This window comes from Astyanax mexicanus, unplaced genomic scaffold (assembly GCF_023375975.1).
Source record: "Astyanax mexicanus isolate ESR-SI-001 unplaced genomic scaffold, AstMex3_surface scaffold_34, whole genome shotgun sequence".
NCBI classification, from domain to species: domain Eukaryota; kingdom Metazoa; phylum Chordata; class Actinopteri; order Characiformes; family Acestrorhamphidae; genus Astyanax; species Astyanax mexicanus.
In genome coordinates this window covers 3,759,234-3,781,352 of record NW_026040044.1, presented here as the reverse complement: position 1 = coordinate 3,781,352, position 22,119 = coordinate 3,759,234, and the positions used below count along the sequence as shown (strand labels likewise).

The window sequence follows — 22,119 nt, the reverse complement described above, 5'->3', positions numbered from 1 at the left end:
AAGAGTTAATTACTTGAATTTCTTGTCTCTTAATAAAGTGTTTGAGAGCATCAGTTAAAGTAAAGTAGTGAAGAGGTAGAGTTACAGGTATACAGTGAATAGTGAATATTTGAGTAATGTTCGAATCCAGATTATGAGAAGCAAGAACTACTCAACTAAGTAAAGTAAGAAGGTCAGAACAATCTGAAAAGAAAAATTCCAAGAACTTTGAAAGCATCCTCAAAAAATACCATCAAAAACATTACGACGATTAAAACTGGCACTCATCAGGACCACCAAAGGAAAGGCAAGTGAGAGTTTCCTCTGTAGTAAGAAAAGTTCATCACGTTTAATTTACTACATGATTCTTTATGTTTCTGTTGACTTCTAAGTTCATTAAACATTAATGGAGATTAATCAACCCATCCCAGAATAAGCCATGCAAGCTTAAGCCATGAAACTTCCTCCACTGTGTTTCACAGATGAACAGATCCTTTATTTCTTCAAACTTTAGTCTTTCCATCACTTTGGTAAAGGTTACTCTTTGTCTCATCAGTCCATAATCAGTCCACATGTTTGTTTCTGTACTTCTTGGAAAATTCCAGCCAGGTCCTCTTATTCTTATTGTTGTTTATGGGTTTTCATCTTCTGGTGAAGATTCTGTACTTTTGTTTATTAAGTCTACTGAGAAAAGTATATTGTGTTATCTCACTCCTGCTCTCTGGAGGTTCCTACTGATGTTACTAACTTCCTTTTTTGATTTCTCTTGGTCTAACTTTTCAACATCCGTTACTTAATACACCAGTGACGACTTTCTTCAGGACATTCCATACTGTTGTACTGGCTATGAACAAAATTTGTTCCATCTTCTCTCAGCTTTACAGTTGCTTGTTGTTCACCTGTAGACTCTCATATCTCTCTGATTTTCATGTTGGTTACTTTTCTAACTAAATATGCTCAGTCTGCACAAATAAAACCCAAATCTAAAACTGAGCGTCCAGACATCCAGCCCTATGTATTATTTGTTTGAATAATTAATGTAACAGGACACACCTCAGCAATAAAAAAACACCTGAGAGTTACATGATCCAGTACTTTTGCTCATAAGAAAAATGGGTGGGTTCAGACTGAACTGTGTATCAGATCCAGATGTAAATTACTGGAAATAAAAGCTGAAATGTTGATCTTTTAACTCGTCTTTTAATATTAAACTCAAATGGTTTTTAATCTACAGTAGAAACAAATTGATTGACCTCACTGTTTCAATACTTTTGGAGGGGACTGTATTTCACTAGACTCAGATAGATGATATGAGTAGAGGTAGAGAACGTCCCTCTTCTCAGTGTGATGTCAGTGTTTTGTAGTAACGTTCGGGTAAAGAGTTGTTAAGCATTCTTGTAGCTTCAGATCTCTTGACCTGGATTCTGAAGGTGTCTAGAGCGGCCTTTTATCTGCAGAGCTGCAGAACTGGAGGACATGCACTGCAGCGTCCAACCCATCAGATCAGACCTGTCAGGACTGCAGATAGGGGTGTAGAAGTGACAGTGGGGAGGTGAAATATTCATGTGTTTGCTTGTGGGGGAAAGTGAGCTGAAGCTGAGGAGGAATCTATGATGATCTATACCAGGTCTTTCATCGTTCAGACTTCAATGATCTTTAATAATGGCCTGACCCAACATTTCTCAACAAGCACAACCTCAATCTCTACCTCAGTCTCTATCACGACCTCAAACTCAACCTCTACCTCATTATCTACCTCAATCTCTATCACAACCTCAAACTCAACCTCTACCTCAATATCAACCTTAATCTTTACCTGAGTCTCAATCTCAACCTCATTCTCTACCTTTATGTCTACTTCAAAGTCAAACTCAGTTTCTGCCTCAAGCTCCAGCTCAATCTCAACCTTAATCTCTAACTCAATCTTTATCTCGACCTCAAACTCAACCTCTGCCTCAATCTCAACCTCAATCTCTACTTCAATCTCAACCTCAATTTTAACCTCAACCTCAATCTCAACCTTAATCTCTAACTCAATCTTTATCTCGACCTCAAACTCAACCTCTGCCTCAATCTCAACCTCAATCTCTACTTCAATCTCAACCTCAATTTTAACCTCAACCTCAATCTCAACCTCAATCTCTACCTTAATGTCTACCTCAGTCTCTGCCTCAAGATCCACCTCTATCTCAACCTCAAACTCAACCTCAATCTCAAACACTACCTTAATACTTTTACCATTGTAAAGAACATGTTCCTAATCTAACACTGAATGCATGTGTTTTTTTGTGTTTTTAACAGGTGTATCCAGGTCTGATGGTAACAGCAGGTCTGATCCACTACACCCTGAGTCTGCTCCACATCACTGTTCACATCCGGGACGTATGTGTGTTCTTGGCCCCTGTGTTCAGTGGACTTACAGCCATCTCCACCTTCCTCCTGACGGGGGAGCTGTGGAGCCAGGGCGCCGCCCTGCTGGCCGCATGCTTTATCGCCATCGTCCCCGGATATATATCTCGCTCTGTCGCCGGCTCGTTTGACAACGAAGGCATCGCCATCTTCGCCCTGCAGTTCACCTACTACCTCTGGGTGAGTATCATCAGAGCCAGTGCTTCCTAACAGTCAGAATGGAGCCAGAAACAACCCCTAAAACCAACTTTAAACCAACTCCTCAAACAAACCCAAACTCTGACCCATAAAAACACAACAAACCTCATAATGAACCCCCAAAACCAATTAAACTAAACCCAAAACCAACCACTCAAACCAACCCAAAACCTTCACTTATAAAGACACAAAAAACCCTAAAACCAATTACAAACCACTTCAAAATCTGACCCGTGAAGACGCAACAAACATCAAAATGAGCCTCCAAAACCAGACCCTCAAATCAACCAAAAATCTGATCCATAAAGATACACACCTTAAAACAATACCTCAAAACCAATTAAACAACTAATCCCAAAACCAGACCCTCAAACTAAAAAAAAGAAAAATAAACAACTAACCTTAAAACAAACACCCAAAACAAAGCCCTAGAACAAACTCCTTAAAACCAAACCCAACCTTTACAGAGCAATCTTCAGAACTAACTCCCAAACCCAGTCATCTAAACATATGAAATCAACCCCCAAAACCAAAAACTAACCCAAACCAACTTAAAGTCTCCCAGAGCCAATTAATCAATTAATGCCAAATCCAACCCCTAAACCAACCCATAATCTGACCCTTAAAGACACAACAAACCTCAAAACAATCCCCCTAAATCAAATCCAAAACTAAACCCTAAAACCAAAAACAAACCAATCCAAAATCTGACCCATAAAGACACAACAAACCTCAAAACTAACAATTAAATCAACCAAACCAAACACCAAATTTAACCTATGTGTTGGGACATTGCTGTTAGATAGATAGATAGATAGATAGATAGATAGATAGATAGATAGATAGATAGATAGATAGATAGATAGATAGATAGATAGATAGATAGATAGATAGATAGATAGATAGATAGATAGATAGATAGATAGATAGATAGATAGATAGATAGATTGAATTTATCTGTTCTCTATATCTCACATGATTCACCGTGGGCTTCATTAGAATAGGATGAGGTGGATTCAGGGAAACATTAAACCGCAGTGCAGTGAATCCTGCTGGGCTCCAGGTAATAGATCCAGCCTCACTCAGCATCACCTGATTTCCCTAACGAGCTCTTATCCTTAACGATGAAAGGAGACTAATTAGCGGAATCAGGTGCTCCTTACAGAGCTGGAGTGAAAAGCTGCTCTGCTTTTACACTGCTTATCAGATTTCAAAGAGAAGACCTCTGAAACCGTGTATTCACACTGACTCCTTTTGTGTGTGAGGAAGAGAATTTGCTATTTTTGAGGAGCAAAAAAATAAAATTAATGTTTTAAATCTCTGAATTGCTGCAAATCTTAGCATGCAGTTCGGTCTCAGGCAGATATTTAACTAGATATGAACTTATCCTGTGCAACAGACCTAACTCTTGCTTTTTCTTTCCTGGAACGGTGCTGATGAGTGCCAGTTTCACCATCATAACGTTTTTGATGGTCTTTGCTATCACTGCATTTGAGGATACTTGATGATTTGAGCAATTCTGTCTATAATATAGATTAGAGAATTTCTCAAAAATCACTGTATACCAACTCTACCTCTTCACATCTTTGACAACAGATTAAGAGACAAGAAATTCAAGTAATTAACTCTTGACTCTCACAAATGGAAGGGTAAGAGGTGGACATGAATGCAGGTCTTATTTTATTATAACAAAAATAGATAAATAAAGCAAAAGGTAAAACAAACACAGGACACGGAAAAAAACAACTAAATAACATGACTGGGATCATTAATTAACAAAGACAAGAACAAGATAAATAGATGGATAGATAGACAGACAGATATTGTATTGATCCCGAAGGAAATTTAGCAGCCAGCAGCAGTTACAGAAAAAACAACACAGAAGCACAAACAATAACAGGGGTGATACAGTATAATAAAATAAGAAGTAGGTAAAGGTGCAGTAAGAAAATTAAAACTATTATAAGATATATACAAGAATATATATATACATATATAAATACAAACAATACAAAAAAACTGTACAAAGTATAAAGGTAACCTGACTGTAAATAGGAGGTAGTGCAGTAATACAAAATAAATAAGATAAAATGGAAAAACAGGTATCAGCTGATACAACTATACTGAAAAATAAAAACCTGTGCAAGTATTATAGTGTATTTAGTAGAACGTAAAGGTGTCCATGAGTGCAAATGTACCGGATGTACAGTAAAATGACAGTAGTGTCCAGAAGTGCAAGTAATTACAGGTTGTTCAGTAAAGTTTCAAAATGTCTCGGAGTGTGAATATACTGGATGTACAGTAAAGTGTCAGGAGTGTTTAGTAGTGCAAAGATACAGATTGTATGGTAAAGTAATAATAGAACAAAGACTAAACAAAACTAAACAAAAAAAAAATCAAAAACTGAAAATAACACCGGTGTAAGACACAAATCTGACATGCATACATGGCATGGGAGCACACAAAAGACTTTACCACCAAACTCTGAAAACAAAGGGGCTTAAATGCAAGAGGGTGAGGAACAACTGGGGAAGAAAACAAGGGGGGCGGGGTTACAAACAAGAGTGACAACACTAATAGCTAGGGTGGGGCCAGGACAGAGACAAGACAATAACAAAACAAGGCCATGTGCTTAAAAGAGCACATGGTTGGGGACAGAAGCACATTGAAGCAAAAAGAGGAAAGAGGAAAGAACACAAGACAGATACAGACTAAGGTGTCATTGACTAGTTCAGCACAGCTGTTAACTGAAAGCCTGAATTCCAGCAGAGATGTGCAAAACTGTCATGTAAGAATGTAAAATATAAAACATATTCTGGTTTGTTTAACACCTTTTTCCTTACTAAATTATTCCATACGTTTTTCTTCATAGTTTGGATGAGTTAGATGAGTTTATTATTTAATATAATAAACAATATGAAATAATAAATAATAAAAATCACTGTATATATTATGGGCTGTGTAGTATAGTGTTTGAAAGAGAGAAAGCAGCTGGGTTATATCTGTCTTTCATATAGCAAAGCTCTTTTATGTGTTTGACTGCTGGCAGTTTATTGTGATGCTAGAGGATGCTAGAGGACAACAAACACACACAAACATATTGTATGCATTTATACAAATATAATCTCTCTCTCTCTCTTTTTCTCTCTCTCTCTCTTTCGGTCTGGTGGAGTTTTAATTCAGTGCTGCACAGTTCAGAAAGAGAAACAGTACAGGGTGCAGAAGGACAGTGTGATCGATCAATCTATCTATCTATCTATCTATCTATCTATCTATCTATCTATCTATCTATCTATCTATCTATCTATCTATCTATCTATCTATCTATCTATCTATCTATCTCTCTATCTATCTATGTATCTATCTATCTATCTATCTATCTATCTACACTGTAACCAATTGCTGTATTTTTTACAGTAAAACCATACAGTAAATAACTGTTTAACGATTTTCCATTGTAAAACTGTAGAACGCAATGCATCATGGGATGCCCTACAAATACAACTGCCACCTGTGTATTTAACCATAACCTACTGGGGGCAAAGAGGCAGTTCTGTTTTCCCCTGGAAAGAAGAAGTTTCCTCAGGATTTACTGCTGTTCTTGAGATCACCCACCTGAGGAAAACTCCAAGAACACCTGCATTTGTGAGTAAGAATTAACCTTTGTTTTAGGAATCTTTTTAAATTAGACTAGATTCACGTGGTGCTACGTGAGGCTTATTAGCAAGCCAAACCTGGTTTATTTAGAGAGTTTGCTAGCTAGTTGTTGTTAGAGTAGCATTTGTTAGCTTTGTTGGTTCTGTTCATTGGTTATTGGTTAGATGGAACATATTGAAGTTATTTGGAGTGTTGTATTGGAATGTGTGTTTTATTAACCTAAGTATCATCGGTTGATAAAACATCTAACTACTTAGTTTAACTCTTTATTTGGTTTAAAGGTGTGCCATGCAGCTAGATTATCTAGGTTAGCTAGCTAGCCAGCTAGCTAACTACAGTCAAGCTAGTTAGCAGCAAGTTACTGTGGTGTATGTCAGCTAAATGTAGCTAGCTAGCGAGCTAACTGCTGTCTAATGGAATGACTACCAACCTAGCTAGCTAGCTAGCACTAATTAATTAACTGTGGTGTATATCAGCTAAATGTAGCTAACGTTACCTCGCTAGCTAGCGAGCTAACTACAGTTTATTTAGCTGACATACACTATAGTTACTTAGTGTTAGCTGGCTAGCTAGGTTTGTAGTAATTCTATAAGACAGTGGGTAGCTCGGCAACTAGCTAGACCATAGTTATCGGTGCTTAACTGTGGCTGTCATCACATATCAAACGCTATAAAAACTTTTGAATGGAGCGCTAGAATTGTAGTGTGTTCAATATACAGGTATGTGTTAAAAAATTTACATTTTGTTAAGGGTTTAGGTTTCAGAGATCCACGCCCTGCAGTCAAACAAGGAGGAGACAGACACCCGTGTTTTCCTGTACCTCCATCAAGCTGTAAAGTGGGGGTACAAGTCCAGTGTGATGAGGACCCCGAACACAGACACATTACTGAACCTCCTTTACCATGTCAGCAGTGTCAACCTTAGCATGTAGTGAATGTCTCTGAGCTAGCTGGAGCTCTGGGATCTAAATACTGCAGCACTCTTCTGGGATACTATGCTGCACCAGTGCTCTCAAGGGCAAGGGAAAAGTAGCTCTCTTGAAGAAGCTGCAGCTTGGTACATTGTGGCAGGACAGCAATGAGCTCCAACAGGAGATAATGTTATGTATGTCCATGGTCAACTGACCTCCATTGATGCTGTGAGAACCAAGATGCTGCAAAAGATGGTGGGTGTTAACAGAGCCCTGGATGCAAGTTTTAAAGTAGACAGAGTAAACTACAGGGTTGGCTTCTAAGAAAGGACAGATCAGCCAAAACCTGAAAGGCCAAACCCTTACGATCAGTGCATGAGTTGGGAGAAGACAATGGAAGAGGGGGTGTTGGAGCCGGTCTGGTCAGTTTGCCCCATCTTCCCTCCTTCTCTTGTTGACATTTTTGCAAGAGCAGAAGAGACAGAATTGATTGGAGAGGGGACCGATGATCTGGAGGAAGGGACTGAGATTTAAAAGAGACTTTGATGATCTCTTCAATGGTGATAATGAGGATAAAAATTATTAGTACCCCACTATACTAATATTTTATTTTTAGTACATTGTTGAATTTTATCATCAATTAGTTCTGCAGCTAATTACTTTTTTTGTCCTGGTACCTGTCAGGATCTAAAAATAGACTAGGGTTATAATGGAAATATAATGTGAAAACATACAGGTGATCATAACATTTTCTGCTAATTTTTGTATCTTTTTTGTCCCAGAATTAAGTCAACATGTGTCAATTGTATGGAAAAGTGTGTTCATTTGGTTGTGTAGGTTTTTAACTGAATGAGCTATGCCAATTTCATTTTTTAGGTTTGGCACTGGGATAGATGTAGTAAAAAATTAAAAATAAGCCCCACGGGACATGTTTTGTCCTGTTACCCGTCAGAATCTCAAATTACACACTTTAAGGATTAAGTACAATCTCAGGATGTTTTTATTTAGTGTGCAGGAATTAGTATAATGTGAAAACATACAGTCACATTTAACATTTTCTGCTTTTTCTTTGTCCCAGATAAGAGTCAAAATGTTTAAAAAACTTAGAAATAACCATTCTATTGACTTCCTTGGCCCAGAATTGTATGGAAAAGTGTGCTCATTTATCTGTAAAGTTCGTGAACTCAAGGAGATGTGCCAATTTCTTCATAATTTTTTTCAGGTTCAGAATTGCTATAGATGCATTAAAGGGTTAAAAATAAATATCATGGGACATTATTTCATCCTGTTACCTGTCAGAATCTTAAAATAGACACTTCAAAGTTTAGGAAAAACAGGTGATGAAAAAAAATCCACTATGTGCTCGTGGACCCCTGTTTCCATCTAGACTATAGTGTTCTCCCTGGAGAGTATTAAATAGAATGTCACTATTGTGGCTTATATCCAGGCACAACCTAACTTTTTGGTAACAAGCTTCACACCTCTGAAAGTACTAAAAAGTATATCGGGATAAATAGAAATAGAAACTATAACTGGAAAACTCATTCTACAGTATATTGATTCTGGCAGACTTTCTGCATCTAAATAAATGAGTAGCAAAAAAGAGTATCTCTCAAAGCATGGTAAATACTAATTGTTAGTTTGGTCCCCCAAGTGTTCTTTTGAAACTCTTTATCTAATGTAACAATTCTGCATTTCTTTATTGTTTTCAGAAGAATTAAGTTCTGTTCTTCGTTCAGATGTCCAAAGTCCAACACCTGCAGACGTATCAAGAAGTCTAAGGAATAGCCAACCCACCATCAGTACACCAAGTACATCCAGCCCAAATGACAGATCCAGAGTAATAGATCTTAGTACTTGGCTCGACAAGTTTAAGGTCCCATGGAGCAAGATGCCCCAAGGAATAAAACTCTCGATAAATGCACAACAGCGGCCTACTCCTCGAGACCGTCGGGAGATGATAAGTCATTGTAGACGAAATAAGACTTATTGAGCCCAATCCTACTAGATCAGACTGCGTTACAGTCGCCAAGATGGTTGTTAAGGAATATCCAGAAAGTTTTGCAGACATTCTAAAAGATGGCACCAGAATTGGAAGTGGGTTTGCTTCACTGGTGAACCAGCTAAAAACGCGAGTTGAACACCTCAACCGTAACAGTGTAATAGGAAGGCGCAGAAGGATGAAAGGACACTCCAGTTCACCAACTACAAACCGAGCAAAAGGGCCATCGGACCAATATGGGTGCATCAGATGGCAACCTGATTGTCCTCAAGGGGAAACTGAGTCAATTCTGAAAGAGAAGCAGGAGGAAATGAAAGAGCTTTATGCTCGTGAGGGTCCAGCAGCAGCAGAGAGAGGGCACATTACTCAGCTCATGGAGAGGACCTACTACTTGCAACGAAAAACCATCAATGCAAGTCCAGCCCCATCTATTGTGGAGCTCAAAACTGGCTGGCCATTTCTTTTTACACCAAAAGAAATTTATAATCACTTTAAGCTGTTAACTGACATCTCTATCCTTGAAAAAATTACTGATGCAATTGAGCACAGAGGGAAGATGATCGTTAACTTTTTTCACCAAAAACCAACAAATGAAGTCCAGCAAATTCTGTCAAGGTCGAGCTACCATACTGGCACCATGTTGATGTAAGTAAATTTAATCTGCATTTAAATAATTACTCTTATTATTTGACTTCTGCTTTCAGTTTCCAAAACTTGTGGGGTTATTTGTTAGAGTGAATCTGAAATTATGTCTTTTATATTAGTCTATTGTATATATGTTTGTGCTTTAGGCCACAGCCACACCAGCAGATGTGGAGGAATCAGTTTTACCAGACTCTCCAAGATTGATTGTTCAAGGTACTAAATTAGTTTACTATTGCAACTTGGGTTGGTCAGAGACATTTATATTAATGAATAAATGTTTAACTATTTAAGGTGAGACACTGACCTCAGCAAATTGGATGATGAGTATAGAAGGTCAGGTGGTCTTGTCTTCACATCCCAACTTTGCTGCAGGCTTGGCAGCTTTGTTTGCCTCATTCCACAACTTTAATTTGGAATACCAAAAAGAGGCCTCATGCACTCTAGACTTTATCCAAAGGTAAATGAGTGTTATTCAAAAAATAGTTCCACATTATTTATTTGGTTACTTAAAAGTCCAACACTTTCGCTTTGGGTGTGATTTTGTTTAGGGGTGTGGTGTTTTTTTTTTCCCCTTTTCTTTCAGTATAATTCATCCCTTTAATTTGGTAAATGGTTTACTTGGGTACATTTTTCTTTGTTTTTTTTTTAATGTTAGTTTAAAAAAGTTGAGCCGCATATTTGTTTAAATATGTTAAAATGATTAAAGCTGTATTTGGATTTCTAACATGATTGAATGTACATCAGTATCACACAGTAATCATGAGCCAACTTCAACACACACAAAAAAATTTCAATAAGACCTCGCAGCCAAAACATATTGGTCATGAGTCAGTCATTTGCATGTACTAAATATGAAGTCATTTTTAATTAACTGTATTTTAATTTCCTTTAGAAATGTGCAAAAAAAGGTCAAATGCCTCACATTCTTGTGTATGATGGAATAAAATTTTAATTTTAGGACTTTTTAAAATACATAGCCCAACAAAAACAATTATTTGTTTATATCCCACTAAACACATAACTTAAGTAATATATTATTGTAGCATTTTAAAAGGATAGCACCTAAATAAACTGTTGCAATTGAGATTAGAAATGTATATAGAGGGAATTCATTTGAAAATAGAACATTACAGATTACAACTGCCCTATAGACGCTGTCTTAAAATGTTCTAATACAGCTCTTTTTCTGACTGTGCAGATGTTTTGTGGGAATCAACCCAACCACTGGCTCTAAGACATCTACTGAGCAGGTGCTGAGCAAAAGAAGTGGAAAGGTAGTGGAGAAGAAAAAACACTCCATGAATGTCAAAGTTTGCAGCCTTCTAAGGAAATTAATGGACTTCGACTGGCTTTGCATGTCGGTGTAAATGTTGTCTTCAGCATACTACTGCATAATGTGAAAATGTTTATTTATCTTCATGATTATTACAAAAAGACAAAATGTCAAATTTATGTTTAACATTTTTTGTAGTTTTGGTATGTACTAGTAGATATGTTTGCCTATTGACTGCGTGTAAGTTGGTTGTAAATCTAATAGCATACAGTACTTGTCACAAGTTGATGCACCTTTTCATTCATTTATTTATTTTTATTTATTTATTTTTCTTACATTGTAATACTGAAGTCATTCAGACCATGAATGAACACTTAAGTTTAGTACTTAAGTGTTCATTCATGGTCTGAATGACTTCATTTTTTATTTTAATGGTATTTATTTTAATTGTTAAACAAAGCAAAATATGTATCTCTTATCTGGGGTGCTGTGAACTTTTGTTTTTTTGGGGCTGGTAACTCTTGCAACAACCTAAAGAATCTAAAATCTAAAACATATGGTTTATTTAACACTTTTTATTTTTATTGTGTTTGTTGCAGTTTATTTTTTATTTTTTTATACCAAAATACAGTGTATTTCCTCTTTATGTTATGTTATGTTAATGTAAATTAGCAGCCTGTTATTCTTATTGTTCCTGTGGAGTGATTCTTCAACAGATTTCTGTTCTTTCCTATACTCCCCTGTGTGATCCCAGATTAGGATATATAGATGTAACCTGAGTTGTTTTGAAGCAGTACATAGAATATTTTATATATGGGAAAACAAATGTATTTTGGAAAATATATATCATTTGACAATGTTCTAATACAGATTACTGTGAAATTTGAATGAAACTAAAAGTGGTACATATTGTGACAGACTTTTTTTTATAATAAATACTTGATGGGAACAAATGTTGTATGTTTTATCTTTTGAAATACTATTTGTACTTTTAAATTTCTTCTAACTATATGGAAAAAAGCTGTTTTTTTTCAAGATTTATATTATTAACAATTTTACAGTATTTTATTGGCAACTTGGGTTGCCAGGGAAAGACAGGGGGAAAAAAAGAGTTACAGCTAGTTATTGTAAAGAATAATTACAGTATTTATATGCATTCATACCATTACCTACTGGAAAAAGTGGTAATGTACTGTAAGTTATTTTACAGTAATTGACTGTTCAAAAAAAAGTATTATGTTGTAATATTCTCCTACAGTGAATTGCTGTAAATGTACAATCTTTTATTGGCAACTCGAGTTGCCAGGTAAAGACTGTAAAAAATGTTTATTACAGCTGGTTATTGTTAAGATGGATTACAGTGTTATAATGTATTTATTTATGACAATACTTACTGTAAAGAGGTGGTAATGCACTGTAATTCTACTACAGTAATTTACTGTTCTAATTAAACAGTACAATATTGTGATTTTCTATTACAGTGAATTATTGTAAATTTACAATCTCTTATTGGCAACTTTTTTGCCATTAACTTGCTGTAAAATTTACAGGAAACTTTTTACAGTGTATCTATCTATCTATCTCTCTATCTATCTATGTATCTATCTATCTATCTATCTATCTATCTATCTATCTATCTATCTATCTATCTATCTATCTATCTATCTATCTATCTATCTATCTATCTATCTAGTGCTATCTAGAGAGCTGTACTGGTGCAGTAGGTGCAGCAGCTGCTGTAAGCTGTGCTCTGTGGAGGATGGAAGCAGCAGGTCATCAGCGTAGAGCAGGAAGTTAACCCGTGTTTTGTCGGAAAGTGTCCAGGAGCTGCAGAGTCATCCAGCAGAGCCGTTACCTGTCTGTCTATAGAGCTATTGTAGATCTGCAGGCCTGTCTCACCCTGTAGCTCCTCAGTTTTATTCCTGTATATAGATTTCATCACACTCTACACCCTACACCTCTCAATACAGATAGATATGGATAGATACATCTCTCTCTCTCTCTGCTGAGCTATGTAGTCATTATCGTTTGATCTCTTCACACTGACTGTGTGTGTGTAGTGTAGTGTAGTGTAGTGTGTGTGTGTGTGTATCCCCTGTGGTAGTAATTTGGGCTGTGCTGTAACTCAGCTGTGGAGAAATCAGAGCAGTTCTCTTCACCTGCAGACCTGCAATACTGAACTCGCCCAAACTATGAGGAAAAACACATGGAATTATTTAATAAACAAAAAAAGTGTTAAATAAACCAGAATATGTTTTTTTTATGTTTTTTTTTTTTCACATCGCTGCTGGATTTTCTCAGTCAGCTTTATGAGGTAGAGTCACCTGGAATTCAGGCTTTCAGTTAACAGCTGTGCTGAACTCATCAAGAGTTAATTACTTGAATTTCTTGTCTCTTAATAAAGTGTTTGAGAGCATCAGTTAAAGTAAAGTAGTGAAGAGGTAGAGTTACAGGTATACAGTGAATAGTGAGTATTTGAGTAATGTTCGAATCCAGATTATGAGAAGCAACAACTACTCAACTAAATAAAGAAAAAAATGGTCAGTGAATGCGAAAATAAGAATTTTAAGAACTGCCAGTCAATGCAATGACTATTAAAATGTTATAATGATGAAACTGGCACTTATCATCAGGACTGCCCCATTAAAAAGGAAGAGCAAGAATTATCTTTTGTTACATAGATAAGAGCACCTAAATGCTTCTTCACAGAGTATTTTGGTTTGTTTAACACTTTTACATTATTACATGATTCCTTATGTGTTCCTTCATAGTCTGGATTACTTAAGTATTAGTGTAAAAAATGATTTTTATTTTTTAAAGAGATAGTGTGTCCAAACTTTTGATTGGTACTCTATATTATATATGTTCTTCATCTCCAGTGTCCAACAATTCCAACAGTTGGCTTGAACAGACCATGTGAACAGAGTACATGGAGTAGCTAAGTTGTAGTAGAGCTGCTATATAGCTAACTAGCTAGTTAATCATACCATTATTAAGCATGTTGTTATTACATAGTTATTACATGCTGTTGTTTAGAGAAAGCTAACATTAGTGTAGTTGGACATGCTGGACTCGATTGCTAGCATTAGTACTCAGTCCCGGCCAGTAAGTTGTCACATTAAAGAGCAACTAAACCATAAATCATTTTTTTCATTAATAGTTGAAATGTGTTCCTTTGTATCCTGCTTAAAATGTTAAATAACCCTTTTCTAACTTTTAAAAAACACTTTTATTGTGGTCATTTCTGCCTCTGCAGCACCAATCAGTCAATAATACCACCAATCAGCCCTCCCTACTGCCCCACCACTAAACCCATACATCATCCAGTGCCCCTCCCATTTTTTTTTAGCATTTTGCAAAATTAACCTGAGGGTGAAGTCAGTTAAAAACATTATTTTATGCATCAAATACAAAGTGGAAATGTAAGTGCTTTGGTAAAAAAAAAATACGTTAAATGTACAGGGGTTGGACAATGAAACTGAAACACCTGTCATTTTAGTGTGGGAGGTTTCATGGCTAAATTGGAGCAGCCTGGTGGCCAATCTTCATTAATTGCACATTGCATCAGTAAAAGCAGAGTGTGAAGGTTCAATTATCAGGGTAAGAGCACAGTTCTGCTCTAAATACTGCAATACACACAACATTATTGGTGACATATCAGAGTTCAAAAGAGGACAAATTGTTGTTGCACGTCTTGCTGGAGCATCTGTGACCAAGACAGCAAGTCTTTGTGATGCATCAAGAGCCACGGTATCCAGGGTAATGTCAGCATACCACCAAGAAGGACCAACCACATCCAACAGGATTAACTGTGGACCCTGTAAGAGGAAGCTGTCTGAAAGGGATGTTCGGGTGCTAACCCGGATTGTATCCAAAAAACATAAAACCACGGCTGATCAAATCACGGCAGAATTCAATGTGCACCTCATCTCTCCTGTTTCCACCAGAACTGTCCGTCACCACAATCAATTATTGTGCTCTAAAACCAGGTGTTTCAGTTTCATTCTCCAACCCCTGTACTTTTACTTTTAGGAAATCAATCTTACTCTATAAGTAAATTAGGTATCAGGGGAAAATAAGTTTTGCTTTTGGTATTTTAGGTTGTGCTGTAAACTCAATGAAGGCAGTCTGAGACACTGAGCTTGGTCTGGGAGTCTAGCTTTACCTCTGTTCGCTCTACTGTGCAAAATCTGGTTTTAGACAACAATCAAACAATTTATATACAGCAGTAGGTATTGAAACATGGTGGCCCTGTTTTTCTACAGTTATTGGTTTGAACCTGGCGTAAGCTGTAGCAACACCTGCGGACACCACTAACGAGCTCTCTTTCTTAACGAGGCCCAGAACCATATTAAATAAATCAGCTGTTTGTTTTTTAGAGGTTATAGATCAGATATTAACAGACCTCCCAGCGTTCAGAGCAGGAGGCTGAGTACCTCTAAAGCCACAGATCAGCAGGGGAACAGTGAACAGCCCCCCGTCGGCTCCAGGCCATTACCCTGAACAGCCGGACGCGGGAACGCCAGCACGGATCATACGTATGAGAGCGCTGTGGGTCAACGCTGCCGGCAGGAGATTTATACTCCAGTCGTTTAGTTATACGGAGCTTCCCGCCAAGGATCACAGATCACACTCAGTGTGAGATTCTTACATTATAAATCAGATCTTTACTGAACTCACCTCATTCTGACCAGCCATGAGTAAAATTATATTCAGTACTGTATTTACAGCAGAACTCCAGCGCCAATGAGAGGAAAGACGGCTGGTAACTCTGATGAACTTATCCTGTACAACAGAGGAAATTCTCGCTCTTCCTTTCCTGGGGTGGCCCTGATGAGTGCCAGTTTCATCATTATAACATTTCTGTTGGTCTTTTTTGCGACAGCACTTGAGGATACTTGAGGATTGAGCGTTCATATAAAGCTTCTTTTCAGATTGACAGATTTACTTAATTTCTTCTTAGTTAAGTAGTTCTTGCTTCTCATAATGTTTAATGGTCGTTGCATTGACTGCCAGTTCTTGAAATTCTTCTTTTCACATTGACTGACCTTCATTTACTTAGTTGAATAGGTCTTGCTTCTTATAATCTGGTTTAGAACATTAGTTACATAGAGCTATTTACTGTATTCCAACTCTACCTCTTCACAACTTTACAACTGATGCTCTGAAACACATTAAGACACAATACATTTAAGTAATTAACTCTTGAGGAGTTCAGCACAGCTGTTAACTGAAAGCCTGAATTCCAGGTGACTCTACCTCATAAAACTGACTGAGAAAATGCCAAAAGCAAGAGGTGCTCCTTTTAAAAATGTAAAATATAAAACATATTCAGGTTTAAAACCATTCCATTATAGTGGGTTTTATAAGTTAATAAGGAAAAATTTCAGAATATGAAAGTTAATTTATTTATTTCTCTCTTTTGTCTGTGTTGCCAGTGTCCTTTATCCCCCTTTCCTGCCTTTATCTGCTAATAACCTATTCAGCTCAAGCTCTTTAATCCTGCCTCTCTCTCTCCATCTTTCTCTTTTTCTCACTCTCTTTTACACTCTATTCAGTCTTGAATGGAGCCCTCATGTGCTCAGGAGGCGTGGCCTTTGTAAGCCACTCACACTTATTGAAGAACCCTCACATCCAGCAGCTCTAGTGCCGCTACACAGCCTTAGCGCTAATTCCATTCAATCCCTGGACTTGCATTTAATTACAGAGCTAAAACTGGCCTGGGGTGTATTTTTCCTAGTGTGTGGGTTATATATGAGTGTGAGTGTGTATATGTGTGTGTAAGTGTAAGTGTGTATTTACTGTGGATAAAGTGCTTTAGTAAATGCTTGTGTTGTCCTGTAATTGATATTAATTGAGCTCCTCTCTCCTGCATTTAGGTGAAGTCCATCAAAACCGGCTCCGTCTTCTGGACCATCTGCTGCTGCCTCAGCTACTTCTACATGGTGAGTGCTTGCACTGATTCAAATTCAATTACATTAAATAAAATTTAATTAAATTAATTAATAAATAATGCACTACAGTTTGCTGCAGAACTCTACATGCAGTTCTGCCTCAGGCAGATATGTAAATGATTACAGGTGTGATCTGATTAGACTATGGTTATGTCACAAGAGAGTGTAAAAGTTTTGGGTAGTGTACCTCCTGGTGAGAGATGGCTCACTGTTAGGCATGCCTCTGTATAATCCACTCAAAGACATTTTGTCCAGTTGAAAGACTTGACAGATGGTACATTCAATCTTGAATTCAATCCAATGAATCCAGGTTCTGTTTGGGATCTGATGATGTTTAGGTTTGAGTATGGAGTTCTCATGATGATTCTCTTCAATCCTGCCCTTGAGGTGGACTGAAGAGTTCACAGTGTAAACTGCAGGAGTGATTGATGATCTGAGGATAATCTCATACAGTGACAGTCAGTCACTCCTAGTAGTGATAGGAGGAACACTAACAGTGATCTCAGTGATGTGTGCAGAACATCCTGCAGATACATGTGTTGCTGCCTCTCATGCAGAACTTCCAACTAATAGCAGCATTTTTCAGCAGGATAATGCTCACCCACACACAGCAAGGGTTTCCCAGGTTGCCAGGTTGGTCCCATTTTATTATAAGTATTTCTAATAACTATGTAGCTACACATTAACATCTTGCATTATAGCAGTATTTGAGAAGTACAAATTGTTACAGATTGATTTTAGTTGTACAGGATATATGCAATTACACACGTGCATAGTATTGTACACTGTAAAACATTACAGCCACATTAAGTTATGTGAACTTATTTGTTCTTTTCAATTCCAATTGCCATGACAAGTTTAGTATATTGAACTCAAGTTCCTTCGTTTTACATAAAAATAACTTAAAATAACATATTGTCTTAACTTCCTGTGAGTTATTCAAATTTACCCAAGTTTATTCAACTTACGTTTTTAAGTTATTGGTAAAAAAAAGGAAAGTGGGACGATTTGAAAATGCAGAGAGGTAGAGTGATAGGCAGCAAGTTAGAAAAGACTGGAGTACTTTTTACAACTTTAAAACCGTGGGCACATTGGGCTAAGCACTTTTTAACCGACGCATAGCATAGGATTACTTTCAGCTGCGTGAGTCACCAACACTCCAAAAAGTAATTCTGTGTTTTAGTCGGAAGAACTAATGTTATTAAGTTGAGTGAACTCACCGGCCAGTACAACTCCATTGTTTTCAACCGGAAAACTTAAAAAGGTTTGTTGAGCCAATGAAAAAATGTGATTTCAACCAACTTTTAGCTCTTTCTACAGTGTTGGTTCATGCAGCTTTCCTATTGGTTCCTGGTACCATATATCTGCATATTGGGTGTAGCCGCTCCCTTACTTACCATCTTTGTGTTGTCTGTTGCCCAAAGCTACCTTATTCTGGGCGTGCACTAATTATAATATATACGTTGATTGCCAGGCCAATATTTGCATATTGGGTGTGGTCTCTCCCTTACTTACCATCTTTGTGTTGTCTGTTGTACAAAGCTACCTGATCCTGGGCGTGCAGTAATATAATATAAGTGTTGATTGCCAGGCCTCAGTGTTGTAGGCTGTAAGAGCACATTAACTTTGTTGTGTTTGTAGTGATCACAGTATGCTGGCTTTGAGCTACAGAGCTACTCTTATTCTGCCCCAGCATTATACTGTCAGTATTGGCAGTTAAATAATAATGTTAAAAATGTTTCTAATACTTATGGTTAACTTAAAATAATAAGTTGTGTGAATATTACTGAAGTTTTACTAACTTGAAAGTGTGTGTTAAAATAAAGCTGAATTGTTAGTTTATTTGACTAAGAACATTTTTTACAAAAGGACAAATTAAACACTTGAGTTGTTTTAACTCAGTGCATCCAGTTGAAACAATAAGTAATGAGTATTTGAACAACTTGTTTAACTTAACATCTTGAGTTCATACAAATGTTTTCATCAAGTTGAGTTAACTCAGCAGGGGAACTTATGTTGCTGAGTTTAACCAACTTAAAATGTTTTACAGTGTACAAATGTTTTAGGCACCTGTGGGAATTTCAGTAAAGAAAAAGCTTCTTATCTGTGCAGTAAGTGTTTATTATCTCAGTAAAACACATTACAGCATTACAATAAATACAAACAGCAATTTTACAAAAAGCAGAGCAGCTTTTACAGCCCTGTTTTCCTTAAAACATCTCCTAATCTCTCCTCGTCATCTGGGTTTAACAGAATTATTTATTTTTAGTTCTCATCATATTAATTAACGCCTGGTGTGGTAAATAAGGTGAGCTGCTGACGGAACTGAACATAATAATATACACATGCTGGCTGAGGAGCATCCAGGAGAAATCTGGAATCTCTACACTTTGTTCTTCAGCTCGGCTCACAAGATTCGACATACTTAGTTAAAAATGAGAATTCCTTTTTACTTTTTACTGTATTTATGTTTATTTGCCTCTGTTCAAATCATATGTGGTGCTTTTTCAGGTAAAAACACTCATATTGCTGAGATAAATGGATTAGTGTAATTTGCTTTGGTGCCTAAAACTTTTGCACAGTACTGTAAATTATCATCATTTCAACAACGATATCAAAAGTTGAATTACTCATATTATTGTTTGTGGAACAAGTTGTGTATAAAATATAATTTGAGTGATATAATTTGTATAATCTGTGTTTCACCAGTAATTACACTGTTATTGCATAGATTGTTAACATGTAACTATACACTTATTAGACAGACATATGCTTGTATATAGAAAGATTGCTCATATATGGGGTGTTCTGGGTCCCCATAGAACTGCACATCTGGATTTGTAGAGACTGGTGTCCACCTAGAAACCATATAAACATTTCAGGAACTAGTATTGATACCTTCTCACCACGTATACAGCATACCTGTCAAGTCTCCCGTTTTGGCCGGGAAACTACCGTATTTTACTCCTCGTTCCCGCCGTCCTCCCGTATTAGTATTTTCCCGTAAATTTCCCGTATTATATTGAAATTTAAAAAACTTTATTATTAAGGATACGGGGCACTGACCGCGATGTGCCTCTAAACCAATCGTGGTGCCGGTTCAAGGAGAAAGTCCCGCCTTTCAGAAGAAACAGCCAATCAGCGGAGCGCAGAGGAGGGACAGTGTGGGAAAGACCCAAACTGAACTGATCAGGGGTGGAGTGATCAAAAGAAAGAAGTATCAATTAAAGATTAGTAATTGTGTAGGCCCCTTAGGATTAATTTTACTGTCCTTTTAGTAAAACCTCATAATACTATTTTTAGGTCACCAACAGTCATTTTGCAGAATTTGTGCACCCTTTGTTCAATTTAAAGGGTTTTTAATTTGCCTGTATTAAAAGAATGACATATGTAGGAATGTCCACAACATTTCAGATTCTGATAATCTAATTGTAGTGTGTAAGTGGTTCACAGGTGGTTATTTTAGATTATTTGTAAACCTGTCTTAAAATGTAAGGGATACTGAACCTCGGTTGGGCTGGTGGGACGGCTTTAAGCGGACGGATGAAAATATCGCTTATTTTTAAATCTAAAACTTGACAGGTATGGTATACAGTGCTAATATTACATTATCACATTATAGCATTCCCTGTCATGTTTTATTGTTTAGGTATACCCTATAAAAACTTGCAAATAATCGCAGTTAATCACAGAATATTGTTATGATCAATCTGATTAAACTTTTTTAATCGATTCACATCACTAACTTTTTATGAAAGTGAAGAAGCATGAAGTTACAGTATGTAGAGGGTCGGAGGGGTGTCTAGGTCATGTGATTTTCAGGAAGGGCATTGAGAGCCACTGCTGTTCCATTACAAAAGTGTCGTTTTTTAAAGCTCCTAAAGGAAAAATTCAGAGTTTCAGTAAATTACATCATTCCAGTTATTCTAACCTGCAGCCCTTTAGCCTGGGTGTGTTAGCGTAGCATAGCGAGTGGAGCTCCAGCGCTGCACTGCCGGGAGTGTGTGCGGGGTGTGTGTGTGTATTGGTTGTGTGTGTACAGGGAGTGTGTGTATGAGTGTGTGTGGATGATTTAATGCGATTAAAAAGCGTGCTGAGAAAGTGCCAGCAGCACCTGCTCCCACAGGGCGGAAAGAAGAGCCGTGTGTTAACACATCAAAAGCTTTTCAGACAGCAGCGCAATACACACACACACACACACACACACACACACACAGACACAGACACACACTGCTGGACGTCTAAATCACTGTGTCACACACATACGGTGCTCATCACAAGTTTGGACACACCTGGATGAATAGGTGATTTTCTATATCCTTACATACATTTAGATCTAAAAACACCTTGTTTCTAAAACTGAACTAAAATGATTAGTTTCACATGATGAGCTGTAATAATGTCATTTACTAAAACCTGCTATAAATCAAGGGTATTAAAACCATAAATCTTCCTCTGAAATCAAAGGTATTTACAGGAGTTTCTGTCTTGTCTTGGTCTCTTGGTCTTGGTTCTGTCTTGTCTTGGTCTTGGAATACTGGTCTCAGTCTTGTTTCGTTCTTAGTCTCCTGGTCTCTGTCTTTTCTTGGTCTTAGTCTCTCAGTCTCAGTCTTTTCTCAGTCTGTCGGTCTCTTTCTTGTCTTAGTCTTAGGCTTGTTTTTGTCTTGTCTTAGTCTCTTAATCTCATTTCTGTCTTAGTCTCAATTTCACCTAGTGTTTGTCTTGTCTCAGTCATAGCCAGTCTCAGTCTTGTTCCAGTCTCAATCCACTAGTCTCTGTCTGTTGTTAGTCTTCTATCTTGTTTCAGTCCCTCAGTCTTTGTCTTGTCTTGGTCTTAGTCACTTGGTCTCTGTCTTTTCTCAGTCTGCTGGTCTCTTTCTTTTCTTAGTCTTAGTCTTTTGGTCTCAGTCGTGTCTTAGTCTCAGTCACATTGGGTCTTAGTCTTCTTCCAGTCTCAGTTTCCTGGTCTCTGTTTTGCTTTGTCTTAGCCTTTCAGTTGCTTTCTTGTCTTGGTTTTAGTCCTTTGGTCTCTGTCTTGTCTCAGTCTTAGTCTCTCAGTCTCTGTCTTGTCTCATCTCAGCCTCTCAGTCCC

General features: G+C 37.3%; 1 protein-coding gene across 1 annotated transcript in view; it reads left to right on the top strand.

Annotated features, from left to right (window-relative positions):
- LOC125790043 (dolichyl-diphosphooligosaccharide--protein glycosyltransferase subunit STT3B-like) overlaps positions 1 to 22,119 on the top strand; it is a 180,810-nt gene that overhangs the window by 109,907 nt on the left and 48,784 nt on the right. Inside the window, exons 3-4 of the mRNA XM_049473139.1 lie at positions 2,281 to 2,568; positions 16,953 to 17,018. Of these exons, the coding sequence (XP_049329096.1) occupies positions 2,281 to 2,568; positions 16,953 to 17,018 (354 nt within the window). The remainder of the gene's footprint in view (positions 1 to 2,280; positions 2,569 to 16,952; positions 17,019 to 22,119) is intronic.